This window comes from Quercus suber, unplaced genomic scaffold, assembly GCF_002906115.3.
Source record: "Quercus suber isolate HL8 unplaced genomic scaffold, Cork oak 2.0 scaffold_773, whole genome shotgun sequence".
NCBI classification, from domain to species: domain Eukaryota; kingdom Viridiplantae; phylum Streptophyta; class Magnoliopsida; order Fagales; family Fagaceae; genus Quercus; species Quercus suber.
Window position 1 is genome coordinate 49,026 of NW_027070209.1, and position 14,948 is coordinate 63,973.

The 14,948-nt window shown below is 35.5% G+C and overlaps 2 protein-coding genes across 2 annotated transcripts; both read right to left on the bottom strand.

The window, feature by feature from the left end:
* Positions 1 to 2,813: 2,813 nt before the first annotated feature.
* LOC112034398 (uncharacterized) lies at positions 2,814 to 9,184 on the bottom strand. The gene is made up of 2 exons (XM_065767119.1): positions 8,657 to 9,184; positions 2,814 to 3,361 (listed from the first exon to the last, which is right to left on the bottom strand). The coding sequence occupies exons 1-2, from the start codon at positions 9,167 to 9,169 to the stop codon at positions 3,149 to 3,151; spliced, it is 726 nt and encodes a 241-aa protein (XP_065623191.1). The 5' UTR covers positions 9,170 to 9,184; the 3' UTR covers positions 2,814 to 3,148.
* Positions 9,185 to 10,413: 1,229 nt separating this feature from the next.
* LOC136064829 (uncharacterized) lies at positions 10,414 to 10,779 on the bottom strand. The gene has a single exon (XM_065767116.1). It carries the CDS (start codon positions 10,777 to 10,779, stop codon positions 10,414 to 10,416), a length of 366 nt encoding a protein of 121 aa, XP_065623188.1.
* Positions 10,780 to 14,948: the final 4,169 nt, after the last annotated feature.

Genomic DNA, 14,948 nt, shown 5'->3' on the forward strand with positions numbered 1-14,948 from the left:
AGTAAAATAATTTTAATTTTTAAGTGTAACTCAAACGCACACTAGACAAGCTGAAAATTTCAGTTTATTTGCAATTTAGCTTATTTTTGCTACTATTCATAAATCTTACTGCACTTTTTAATACTATTCATGGGTCTTACTGTACTATTCAGCTAACTTTTACTTTTATTTACAGTACTTTCAACAAAAACTTTTCAATTTCAGCTAAATAAGCTGTTTCCAAACGGACACTAGGACATATAAGGATTCTTAGAGCATCCACATCAATGGATGTAAAATTTTTGTCTATTTTGCAAAAAAAAAAAAAAAAAAGTACTTTTTCTATAAAAAAAAAAAAAAAAAAAAAAAACATTAGTTTGTCTATTCTACCATTTATTTTATTTAAATAATAATATTTTTTAAATTTTTAATTATATCAAACAAACAACTACCCACATGGCCCCACCCACCTCTTTCTTTCTTTTTCTCACGCCAACCCTCTTTCTTTTCCTCTGAACCATCTCCCTCTTTCTTGTTCTCCTTTTCCTTCTTCCTTCTTCTCTTTATTCTTTCTTCTTTTCTTCTACTGATTTCTCAAACTCGAACCAACCTCACTGCTGCCATCATCACACTGCCACCAACAACCCAAGCATGCCCCAGTTGCAGAGACCTACCACCGCCACCTCCGATCTTGATGTAGTGCTGCCATGGTCCTCACTTGACTTCATCTGGGTTTTAGTTAATTTTGGGGTTTGATTTCATGTGGTTCTTGCTGGTTCTATGATGGGTTATTGCTAGTTTTAGTTTTTGGGTTTTTGTATTATGATGGGTTATTGCTAATTTTAGTTTTTGAGATTTTGTATTTGGGTGGTACCACCTTGATCTGTGGTTGAGGTTGGCCCGAGGTCGTTTTGTGATTTTGTTGTTGGAAGAAGATAGAGATCAGTGGTTGAGGCTGGCACAGGGATGATTTTGTGGTTTTGTTGTGAGAAGAAGACAGAGGGGAAGAGCAAGATGAAGGGGGAGAGAGAAGAAAAAAAGAATAAAAAAAATAGTTTACACATGAACAGTAATTGTGCATATATGCATGGTTATTGTAACACTTTTGTATATATGCCTAATTTTACAAACACTGATGTGGGTGTTTTTATTGTTAAGATGTGTAAAATTAACCATTTTTTGTATTTTGCACAATTTTGCAACCTCTGATGCGGTTGCTCTTAATTGGTTAGTGGTAATAATAATGTCAAATGGAGGAACAAAGAGGGTTAATGCCACATTACATCATCTTCTGTCTTTGGCAAGAATGAAATGCTAAAAGTTTTGAGAGGCGTGAACAGTCTAACATTGAATTAAAGCCTTCTTTTTTTATACCTTAGATTGGAGTAAGGGTCATCAATGGGCCAGGTCAGGCTAGCCCGACCCATTTTTACTTGGCCCATGGGCACAATGGGCTAGGTATAATGGGCTATTAACTAATTATCAAGTCAGGTCGGGCTGGGCCAAAAGAGAAAACCTCAACCCATGACCCTGACTATAGGCAATGCCCATTTTGTCTTTAGCGAGCTAGGCTATCAGGTTGGGCCTAATGGGCTACCTATAAGCTTGTATTAACATATTATTTTATTATTTTTATAAGGAAAGAATCAAATTTTTATAAGAGAATAATCATTCTATTTTTTAAAAGGAAAGAATTAAAGAATTTAATACAAATTACAAATTTTTTTACTGTCAAATCTATTTAATTTTTTGTTTTGTTGATGGAAACCTTTTTTTTTTTTTTTTTATTAAGGCTTTAAATATATATAATATATATATATATATATATATATTTTTTTATCTTTAATAAAAAAATTGTCAAATGGTTAATTCAAATTTGCTAAACTACTAGAAAAATATATATTTAGTAAACTAAGTTTAGCATAATTACTTTGAGTATCTTAGTAGTTGAAGAAGTTTTCTTAAGAAATTCCTCTATAATATCTCAGAATCAATCTGTCATACACTTCCTATATATTTTTGTTGTGAATTATGAGTTATTAGGTTGGGCCAACAGATTAGGCCAACGGGCTGGGCAATGGATTGGCCTACTGGGCTAGCCCTCCGGGTATCCATGGGCATAAAAACTAGCCCATGGCCTCACCCACTGGGCTAGTGAACTACCCACGAGCCTCAATAACAATGGGCCCAGTCGCCCATTAACCCGATGGGCTATCGGGTTTCTAAATCGGGCTATAGGCCATGGGCTATTTAATGACCCTTTGATTGGAGTGTTGTTTTTCATTCCCCTTGTTTTACACTTTTAGATATGTTTTCGCATTGTAATTTGAGAGTTTGACCATATTTCTTCCTGAGTTCAACCCGGTGTACTTGATATGTGTCTTCTTTAATAAAATTTTATGTTACTTATCAAAAAATAAAATAAAAATAGAAAAGCATCACAAAACCACCCTTTTTCTTTTCTATTGTAAATACTAATACCTAGATTATTTATACGAGGATATTTTCATATATAGAGAAAAAGAATTTGATAGACTATAAACAGCAATGACATCAAATGGATATTGACTATATGGAAATGATGATTGAATGATAGATGCACTTGCTAGTACTAGGACATACAAGGATTCTTAATTGGTTAGTGGGAATAATGCCAAACGGAGGAACAAAGAATTATCCCAGACCTAAACTGAGGTATTGTTATTGATTCCCAAAAATTGGGAAACATAATGTGTGATATAATGAAATATAATGCAATAAAACAAAGACATAGGAAATTGCATGACATATAACATATTAGATCCATTCCATGGCTTGAAAGAAATATAATGCAATAAAAACAAAGACTGAACTGAGGTATTATTGTTGATTCCCAAAAATTGGGAAACAGAATGTGATTAATGAAATATAATGCGATAAAAACAAAGAGATAGGAAACGTCATGACATATTTCACTTATCTAAATCCATTCCATGGCTTGAATGAAATATAATGCAATAAAAACAAAGACAGGAAATTGCATCGACATATTTCATTTATCTACTTAAATGTGTGGATTATCTAGAAAACTTGATTTAGCCAAAACTTGGAAAGAGTTGAAGAAACACAAAAGCCCTAAAAGAAAGAAGGAAAGAAAAGAAAAGTAGGCTGAAAAGCCAATGTTGTTTATTCACCAACCATACTTTTTTAACAAGTCCTTGGTTCTTTTCCTCATGCGAGTGAATACGATAACCACACAAGCAAGGATCCATGGAGGGAAGCTCCCACCAAATATGTTGAATTTCTCAATCCATGCCGGAGTTTCCTTCAAAACCAATGCTATTAAAATGGTTATAACCGCTACCCCAATCAAGATCTTGGTCACTGGTTGGACCAGGGAGTCCTGCAATTAGAGATTATATAAATACGAAAAGTCATAATCAGCGAAATATAGCTTAAAAATGCCTTTCTGCAAGTTCTAACATCAAGCACACAAACGTACATGCAAAGATGATGAAAAAATAAACGCACAAGATTAAGGTAACATTTTACTATCAATGTCCAAGATACTTTCACCAGGCAAGAAAGATCAGGTGTTTATTGATCCTAGTATACCTGAACAACCAAACCTTTTATGAGATCATTAGTTTATTACACACATAACAGTGGTATGGGAAACTTAAAGAAAAGTAAGGTGGACAACATGATATGATAGATACATAAAAGGTAATAGAGAGATCAGGAAATCCTTAATAACATAATATCCTATAGGGAATTTATGAAATAGAAAGAAAGAAAACAAAAGCAAAACAAGAAGTTTCCGGGAAGATCAGATTTCATAACTTTCATTTTCAGGTGGTATGATTGTGCTGTTCATAAGGTTATTCTCCAAAAGATCCAAGCATAAGAGTTGATCACTGAGATGTCCTTGATGCCAGTTTCATTATTGGGGTAGCATTGTCTTGATGCTCATAAATCTTTCTCTTTTCTTTTTTTTTTAATAAGTAAATAATTTCATTAAAAACCAAAAAAGATGGTGCCCAAGAATACGGGCAGTATACAACAGGCAGCTCAAAGATTCCAAAACACCAAGAAATGCATCCACAGAGAATAAGGGAATTGGTGAGGTCCATTCATACAAGGTCTTGATGCTAAATCCTTCTTCTTTTGATAAGTAAATAATTTCATTAAAAGAGGGTGCCAAAGAATACGGGCAGTATACAACAGGCAGCACAAAAAGAACAAGAACAGAAAGAACAGAAAGGGAAAAGAAAAACACCAACTAATGAGAAGTCATGGGATTCCAAAAAACCAAGAAACCCACACACGGAGAATGAGGGAATCGGTGAGGTTCATTCATACAAGGCCTTCAGGAAGAGATACTTTAATTTAACCACACTGATTTCATCCCTCAAAGCACCACCCATTCTACTCATGCCAAATGCACCAAATAGAGCACTAACAAGGGGGCACAACCTAGATAGAAGATGTAGACATTAGATAAAAAAAAATATGTCCTAAGAATAAGAACTTTAGATGGATCAAAGAGTCCTCAACTCCTTCAAACATCCAAGAATTATGTTGCCTCCAACTGCACCACATTAAACATAGAAGAATACCGTTCCATACATCAGCACTTTAATGCCTCCTAATCCTCCACTCCAACATGCTGTAAAGATTCTCCACTGAACATGACCCAAAATAAAACAAACACAAGCTACCAAAGTTTCCTTCCATGATAGAATGCAAAGAGAAATGAGGATCTATCATTTCCTCATCAGCTTTACTCATGAAGCACCACACTTTTTAAAGGTTATCAGTAGTTAGGATTTTATCACGTGCTGTTTTCCAAGCAAAGAAGCTACCTTTCTTGGAACCTTTGTCTTCCAAATGGCTAGCCACGTAAAATCCCCCATAACTTCCTCACAAAGAACCCAATGATAAGATCTAACATCAAACTTCTCATTCTTAGATGCCTTGCCCTACACTGCAAATTGCATATAGTGCAAAAGAAATTCTCCAGGGATTCAAGCTCAAATCTTGCAAGGACAGGACTCTGATGGATAGCATCACCACTTCTGCATATTCTCTGCTACTGTAGCATTTTTATCAATTGCAATAGCCAACAAATTCAAAAAAAAGAACTTTAACTGGCACATCACCACACCCCAATCTCATGCCAAAAGAAGATACAAGACCCATCTCCCACAAAATATCTAAAATATTATTTTACACTCCAGAGTCGTCCCTAATCTGATCTAAGCTTGCCATGAAAATGCCACTTGATCCAATCTAAGCTCACTCTCCTCAATCTGATTGAGATCATCCACTTAGACATAAACACACGGAGAGAGAGAGAGAGCTAAGAAATGACATTTCTTTGATTCATTAAGCACTAATGGTGACGACCACCATGTGAAAACCCACCACCACTCACCCACCATGCACCCCGTCAACGGTGACAACTACATCTATGACCCCCAGCTCCCCTTCCTCATTCATCCCCTTTGATGACTAGGGACTCACCCATTCCCTTAAATGACATGAGCACTAACTCAAACGGTACAACAATGACATTTAAGCCCTCCAACATGGACTATGTTTTGCCCTTCAAGCCTGCTGCTAGCAATTGGGGTGATGATGGGGCCTTTGTTTTGGATGGGCCCATTTGACACAACTGGAGGAGAAACACAAGAGGCTTTGCCACGTTTTCTACTAGAGAAAAACTCTGCACACCCCCTCCCTCCCCCCCCCCACGCCCCCCCTCTCTGGATATGGACTTTTGAAGACCAGATGCAGGAGGAAATGTTGAAAGGGGAGAAGGAAGAAACTTAGAAGATTATTGCAAACAAGGCAGAGGAGGACTAAGAAGTACCAGCTTGATCTAATCCCCACTCCATTCCACACACACACACATGTTGAAAGGGGAGAAGGAAGAAACTTAGAAGATTATTGCAAAAAAGGCAGAGGAGGACTAAGAAGTACCAGCTTGATCTAATCCCCACTCCATTCCACACACACACACACACACAAATCCCACTACCTGCTCAGGATTCAAAAATCCCTTGATCATGAGATAATTTTCTTCTTCTGGACTAAGTTATCCTAGGACTAAAAAGGCCTCAAACATTAGTTGTAGCATCTAAATTGTCTAAATCATTAATATGATGGAACAGGGAGGATTCAAGGCGGTAAGAGAATAGTCTTGATATATCAAAGTATGAATGCGCTCTCAATGATTTCCCCTTTACAAATGTTAGTTTTTCTACATCTAGCTATTAGAGGGGCAAAAAATGTTGTTAACAGGAGAAGTCACATTTTTCTATTTTGATAGATAAATGCAACTCATGTAGGCGTGGGTTGAACCCATGAATTCACCCCATTCATTTATATGGGAAGGAGATGCCATTTGGTCAAAAGGCTATTATGAATTGAGTTTCAAGAAGGCTTATATGTTGAAAAATAATGATCATCCACTCATTGTTTTAGAGTCAACCCAAATAAAGGGCCATTCTCTACTAGTTTGAGAAGATGTTGCTTGCTCTAGACATATCTACAAGACTGCAATCAAATTCAAGATATGGTTGGAGAACTTTAATGTGGTTGGAGGAAGAGATTAGATGAATATGAGGTTTAAGGAAGAGCCCCGTTAGTATAAAATCAAATTTTAAGAATCTTAAACACAAGTAGGAAGAAACCACAATGAGAAGGGAAAGGAATGGGCATTTCACAATCTTCCCTTTTGCACTTTGCTGCAATTTCCATTCTTTAAGTACAGAAAGAAACATCAAAGGAATTTGACAAATGCTAAAATTTACCTTAATCATGTGACTTAACCCGGACAGAGAGTTGAAACCAAATCTCTTTTTCTTTTTCTTTTTTTTTTTAAGTAATGAAAAATTTATTAAACTATCAAAAAAAGGGTCACCCAAGTATACAAGAAGTATACATTTGGGAGAAATACAATCAAACAAACAAATTACAAGCATCCATCAAAGTTGAAACCAAATCTTACTAGTGGATATAAGGCTTCGCCTCTGGGAAGACCTTTACATAAAGATAGCGAAAGGAGTTTCACTTTTGTTGATTGGTTTTGTATTTTTCATTGTTGTGGGGGAGACAATGGATCATCTACTGCTTCATTGTGAGAAGGCTTATCAGTTGTGGTGTTCTATCTTTAGATCTTTTGGGATTTCCTAGGTCCTACAAAGAACGGTACTAGATCTTCTTTTTGGTTGGAGGAATTGGTTGCAGAAGCACTCATCAGACATTCGGAATTTGGTACCGTTGTGCCTGATGTGGTGTACATAGAGGGAGCATAATAGACAAACGTTTGAGGATGTGGATAGTTCAGGAGACTGATTGCTTGCTTCATTTAGTGGTTATTTTTTTTATTGGTCTCAGGCTTGGGGATATCTAGTGATTCCCTCCCTCTGTTCATAAGTTCACTTCTCTCTTGTATTTAATTTTTTGTTCTTTTTTTTGTTTTTGCTTGCTTGTACCATTTGACTACTTTGTGCTCTTTTTGCATAAGGTAGTATTTTCACTAAAGACTTTTCTTACTTATTAAAAAAAAAAATGACATTTGGCTTTTTATCAAACATATAGAATACAATTGTTTTGTTTCTGTAGACTAAAAGAAAACCAGCATCAGGCCCAGTTGAATGGAGTTATTTGCCTTGAATTAAACTTTTCTGAATAACCAATCAGAATTTTTTCAGCTACATTTATATAACCAATTGTAAAGATTTAGTCTGTCGAGGACCCCTTTGACAATGACAGCTACATCAACTACAATCAGCTCTCTTCCCAATGCTACAACTCCACCTTGCTCAAACCCTTTGATGGCTAGGATAGGGGCTTATTACCAACACCACCTATTCCCTTCAATGACATCACAACTGACAACACAAATGGTTACAACAATGGCATTTACAAGGTTCCTATGCCATCCAACCTCAACTACATTTTTTCCTTCAAGTCTACAAGGCAATGGGGATGATGCTGATGATGGGGTGTTAGTTTTTGGTGGGTCCATTTTGCCACCATTGGAAGAGAAACACAAAAGGCATGCCATGCCTTTAACTGGGGAGAAGACTCCAAGCCCCTTGGTATGGAATACAGACATAAGATCCCCTCTAACTGACTTTAGAGGTAAGACATGTGACATTTAAAAATCAAATAAATGCCACGTGTTGCACATCTGACTTAAAATTGGAGGGAATTGGAGGATTGAAAAGGGAGAAGGAAGAAACTTTGAAGATGATTGCTAACAAGGAGGAGCCCTAAACATGATCTTAATCTAGTGTACCAAATGGGACCTTACAGCATCTAAACTTTCTAAAAGTCATTACCATGACTTTGCCGTACATAGAATTTGGCTTTGGCTTTGGCTTTTTATCAAACATATAAAGTACAATTGTTTTTGCTTCTGTAATTAAAAGAAAAACCGCATCAGGCCTAGTTGAGTTAAATTATTTGCCTTAAATTGAACTTTTCTGAACAACCCATCAAAATTTTTGGGGCCGTAGAGTATCTAAATTTTCTATAAGTCATTACGATGACTTTGCCGTACATAGCAATTGGCTTAGGCTTTTTATCAGTCATATAGAGTACAATTGTTTTTTGCCTTCAATTGAACTTTTCTGAATAACCCATCACAATTTTTTATATAATCAAAGTTTTGTTAATCGTTTACCTTGGGTTCGCCATCGATGTAAATGGTTGCGCCGTCTCTGTAAGTCAAGATAGAGCGTCCATTCCTGGAGTTGAAACGTATGGCGAGGCCACGGCCGCAGGAACCGGCGGGATTTGGATTGGGATTGAAGGCGAAGATGGATTTGAAGCTGTATTTGTCGAGGATGTCACGGACGTCGAGCTGGTCTTGTTCATACCCTACTAGCTTCGACTTCAGCACCTCGATTGGACCCTTGCCACTCCTGAATACATGGATCTCCACCTCCGGAACTCGAGTCCCAACGCTTCTCGAGTCGTTACTGCTTTCCTCGATTTCTCCCTTTTCCTTCTCCTCTGTCTTCTCCATTTGGCTCATGCTCGCTCTAACCAATTTTGATCGTTTTGTTTCTTCTTGTATTGTCTCAAGGGTCCAGAGAAATGCCACTTCACGACATGCTAACAATTTCACAACAAATCCCTCCTGTTGATACTGATTGTAACGTGAGCCCACTAATAACATCAGTCTTTTATCCATTCATCAAAGTTCACCGCTAAGTTTTGTTGTAAAATTGTTGTAGATTTAAGATTAGTTTGAAACTTTGAATATTGTTTATTTTATTAAAAATTAAAAATACTGTAGTAAAATAATTTTTAAATATGTAAATACTGCTGTAAGACACATTTTTAATTTTTTTCTTGAATAAAATACTTATGGGTCCTATGAACAGTGCACAGGACCTAACGAACAGTACATAAATAAAAAATAAAACGCCAAACATGAAACATAGACGCAATTAGCTAAATCCAAACATATACTCAGCATCTCTCTTATCTCAATCCTATCCACCAGCTCATATGGAAACTTATGAGAAGGTAGAGAGAGAAATGCTAAAAATATAATTTATTACATAATTTTTGTCACAACTCACCTATGCCATAACTTGCCACATAGTGAATTGCATGGAAACTTATGAGAAGGTAGAGAAAGAAATGCTAAAAACATAATTTATTACATAATTTTTGTCACAACTCACCTATGCCACAACTTGCCACATGGTGAATTGCGAAGTGATGAAAGTGTGGACCTATATGGACACACCAATTTTTCATCATTACTTATAACTCGCCACATGGTGGCAAATTATGGCAAAAGTTGTGTTATAAGTTGTGTCCTTAGTATTTCTTTAGAAGGTAATGTATGAAAGCTCGAGTAATTACTAGGTATTCAGTTCACTAATTAAATTCATGGCATATGGGTTCCAGTTAACTCAACTGGTAAACTCTTTTGTTATCGAATAAGAAATCTGAGGTTTGATCTTCACTTACACCAAAAAACCAATTGGTGTTTTGGTCTGAAAATAAAGTAAAAAAAGGTTAAAGAGCTATCATTAAGATGCCATAAGTTGAAACTATCTTAAAAAAATCTAAACTTTCTAAAAGTCATTACCATGACTTTGCCGTACATAGAATTTGGCTTTGGCTTTGGCTTTTTATCAAACATATAAAGTACAATTGTTTTTGCTTCTGTAATTAAAAGAAAAACCGCATCAGGCCTAGTTGAGTTAAATTATTTGCCTTAAATTGAACTTTTCTGAACAACCCATCAAAATTTTTGGGGCCGTAGAGTATCTAAATTTTCTATAAGTCATTACGATGACTTTGCCGTACATAGCAATTGGCTTAGGCTTTTTATCAGTCATATAGAGTACAATTGTTTTTTGCCTTCAATTGAACTTTTCTGAATAACCCATCACAATTTTTTATATAATCAAAGTTTTGTTAATCGTTTACCTTGGGTTCGCCATCGATGTAAATGGTTGCGCCGTCTCTGTAAGTCAAGATAGAGCGTCCATTCCTGGAGTTGAAACGTATGGCGAGGCCACGGCCGCAGGAACCGGCGGGATTTGGATTGGGATTGAAGGCGAAGATGGATTTGAAGCTGTATTTGTCGAGGATATCACGGACGTCGAGCTGGTCTTGTTCATACCCTACTAGCTTCGACTTCAGCACCTCGATTGGACCCTTGCCACACCTGAATACATGGATCTCCACCTCCGGAACTCGAGTCCCAACGCTTCTCGAGTCGTTACTGCTTTCCTCGATTTCTCCCTTTTCCTTCTCCTCTGTCTTCTCCACTTGGCTCATGCTCGCTCAGTCGCTCTAACCAATTTTGATCGTTTTTGTTTCTTCTTGTATTGTCTCAAGGGTCCAGAGAAATGCCACTTCACGACATGCTAACAATTTCACAACAAATCCCTCGTGTTGATACTGACTGTAACGTGAGCCCACTAATAACATCAGTCTTTTATCCATTCATCAAAGTTTACCGCTAAGTTTTGTTGTAAAATTGTCGTAGATTTAAGATTAGTTTGAAACTTTGAATATTGTTTATTTTACTGAAAATTAAAAATTCTGTAGTAAAATAATTTTTAAATATATAAATACTGCTGTAAGATCTATTTTTAATTTTTTTTTCTTAAATAAAATATTTATGGGTCCTATGAACAGTGCACAGGACCTAATGAACAGTGCATAACTAAAAAATGAAACGCCAAACATGAAACATAGATGCAATCAGCTAAATCCAAACATATACTCAGCATCTCTCTTATCTCAATCCTATCCACCAACTCATATGGAAACTTATGAGAAGGTGGAGAGAGAAATGCTAAAAACATAATTTATTACATAATTTTTGTCACAACTCACTTATGCCACAACTTGCCACATGGTGAATTGCGAAGTGATGGAAGTGTGGACCTATAAGGACACCAATTTTTCTTCATTACTCATAACTCGCCACATGGTGGCAAATTATGGCAAAAGTTGTGTTATAAGTTGTGTCCTTAGTATTTCTTTAGAAGGTAATGTATGAAAGCTCGAGTAATTATTAGGTATTCAGTTCACTAATTAATATCATGGCATATGGGTTCCAGTTAACTCAACTGGTAAACTCTTTTGTTATCGAATAAGAGATCTGAGGTTTGATCTTCACTTACACCAAAAAACCAATTGGTGTTTTGGTCTAAAAATAAAGTAAAAAAGGTTAAAAAGCTATCATTAAGATGCCATAAGTTGAAACTATCTTTAAAAAAAAAAAAAAATTTCATGACGGGTCCATTAAGAATATGAGAAGATAGAGCATCATATCACTAAAATTTAGACTACTCAATAATTTTCCATGGTACCCACACATATTGTAAAAGGATGTCTTAATGGATGCCCTAAGGGCATTTGTTAATGAACCATTTTAAGAAAGCTTTTATGGGAAAAGTAAAAAGTAAAAATATATATATATATATATATAATATTTTGACAACTTTTTCTATTTCTTATTAAAAGTTGTATTAAAATTTTCTTAAAATGGTTTATTAACAATTGTCCTAAAAGCACCCATTAACATGACCCTATTCTGAATAATACACCCTACACTACAGAGCATGTCTCTCTATTCTAGACTTATGCTTTGATTTGATTTATCAATTCTTCAATGAAATTTATAAAAGAATTAAAGTGTGCTTTTGAAGCTTAACGTCCATAACATGTATTTTTACCTATAACTATAAGTATGGGTGTTAACAAAATCACACAAACCTCAAAAACCACACTAAAACTGCCCGCAAAATGGCATAACTGCATCACACTGCAAGTAACAGTGCACTGCACCACATGGTACAGTGCAATTTACGATTTTATAATAAGAAAACCGCACCGCACCCCATTACACCCTCTCTATATATTAATATATTTATTTACTTTTAATATTAAATATATTATTAATAGTTTAATAACCCTAGTTTAAAAAAATATATATATATATATTTTGATAACCCTAGCAAGTGTTGACTAGGAAAGCTAACCAAAAATAAAGAAAAACTAGCTCAATAGTTTAAAACTTGGCCAAAAATATAGGGAAAAATTAGTTTTCAATTGGGTAGGAAAAACCCAAAATTTGAAAAATATTCCAACTTCAAACCATTCAACCCGCATCTTATACATCACACGGCACATGTGACTCCAAAAATGAGATACAGTGCAGTTATAGTTTTGAATAAACTCTAAATTGCACCGCACCACATGTGACCACAAAAAAAAAAAAAAGTGCGGTGCAGTTATGGTTTTGGTTAAACCATACCGCAAAATGTGGTGCTAAAAATGACTCAAAATCACACCACAAACATCCCTAACTATAAGTCTATAACAATGAAATTCTTGCCTTCGACAGCATAAAATGGACCATAAGGCCAAATGAAAACAAAATCAAACATTAAGGACCAAAATTTAAAAAAAAAAAAAAAAATTCAAGTTTTCACATACTTTAAGAGTCAAAATTGTACTTTCATTGTTACAACTATTTTTTTTTTTGACAAACTAGTGTAACCAAACCTTATCGATATCATGAGACCTTAAGAATCACTAAGCCAACCCTTTAGGGTTTAGTCACTACATTTATACCTGATGGAATGTGTTTACTCCAATAAAAGCCTATATTTACACAAAATTGATTGGGAGGAAACCATGTAAGCTTTTTTTCTCTTTCCCGAGAATCATTAAACCATCTAATCTAAATAATGAATCCCAAGCATATTCCTTGAAAGCCCAAGTCCTAATGGGTAACATATTGCATTTGGGCCACAAAACTATAAAATCATGAGGCTAATGCGCGTTTCTTAAAGGCCATAAAAGTTGTAAAGGGTAAAAGTATTGCATTAGGTCCAAGACAACCCAACCCTTTAAGCCCTACATCACTAGAAAACAAAACTGTTAAATTGGGCAATAAGCTAGTTGTGTGGGAGGCTTGAAGAAGCAAAAGACCAAGACTACCTCCACTGGAAGACTAGTTGCTAGCTCAAAGTGCACTCATCATCTTTTCTTCACGCTTCATCTTCCTTCTTTGGAAAAGAATACCAAATTTTTGATACAATGCCCACGTTATTACAAGATATTGGTAAACATTACCCTCTTCTCTCCTCTCTCTCGAAACTTCCAAACAAACTGTTAAAAAGTAAGCTATCAAAAGTCCACTGCCCCAAGGGAGAAGAAAACCAGTCCTACACATTGGTCTTTACCTCTCATTCCCCTATTTTTAGTACTTGGATCCATTAAGGAAAAGTAATAGAAACCTACACCAATCAAGATCCTATTAATCACCTTCACCATCATATCCTAAAACAGAAAAACTATCGTTCCATATTTCTGCTCCTAGTTCAAAATGTGTCATTGAAAATTATGTCCATTCTTCCTTACCTCATTCCTTACTTCACATCACTAAAAAAACCCTTCTTAAGTGAGGAAAAGAGCTCTTTTTGAGGGATACGTATCTTTCTAAGCCAGTGATCAACAAGGGAACTTGGTCAACTCATCCTTGTGCACAATTAGACATACTCTCCCTCCAATCACACACACAAGTTTGCGCCTTTGATCCAAGAATATCATGGAGGAACTTATTATGGTTCTATCTTTGAATCCATAGTTTTGTTACCGTAGGACTTTCTATCACTTTACTAATATTTTATTGTTGAACTCATAAACTGCTTTTATCACTATATTCATGATATAAGCTAATTATTTTATTATCTCAAACTTTGCAGCTTTAACCGCTAACAAGCAAATTCACTTTTACATCAACGCTGGGTGCAAGTTACTTTACTATATAGTCTCCCCCCCCCCCCCCCCCCCCCCCAAAAAAACTTTTGAAATCCTCTTATAGTGCTATATAAAAATAAACTGGGCCTCTACAAATTATAATGATTGGCCCCTCCAAAAAATTTCATAGAACCTTCTTGCTGTCAATGGAAGAAAATTGGTCTAGCATAGTTGGATAGGCCACCTAATACATAAGTCTAGACTACTCTTAACTCAATTTAAATCATAATAAAAGAGCAAGTAACAAAGTGGCACCTACTTGCACAATATGCCAAGAACCTGGAGTTTCCAAACTATTGAATAGAAGATAGTCTCTGGTTTTAGAGTTCCAATTAGCTATGGATATTCATCATCTTCACAGTTCATGCTATTTTTTTTTTTTTTTTTAAACTATTGTTTTGCTTAGTTTTCTCTTTACTTTGATTTTGGATAATGACTTTCCTTTAAAAAAAATGTCATAGAGATCTATTCATTGTTAGTTTTTATGTTATTTCCCTTTAAAATATAACAATGATTACATTTAGCCATTTACAATTTCAATATTTAGTTAGTTTCTCAAGTGGACTCCACACAAACAATGCACACACTTTTACCAAAATCTTATAAATCCCTAAACTTTTACCAAAATCTTATAAATCCCTAATTTCTAGGTGTCTTTCTTTTTATTT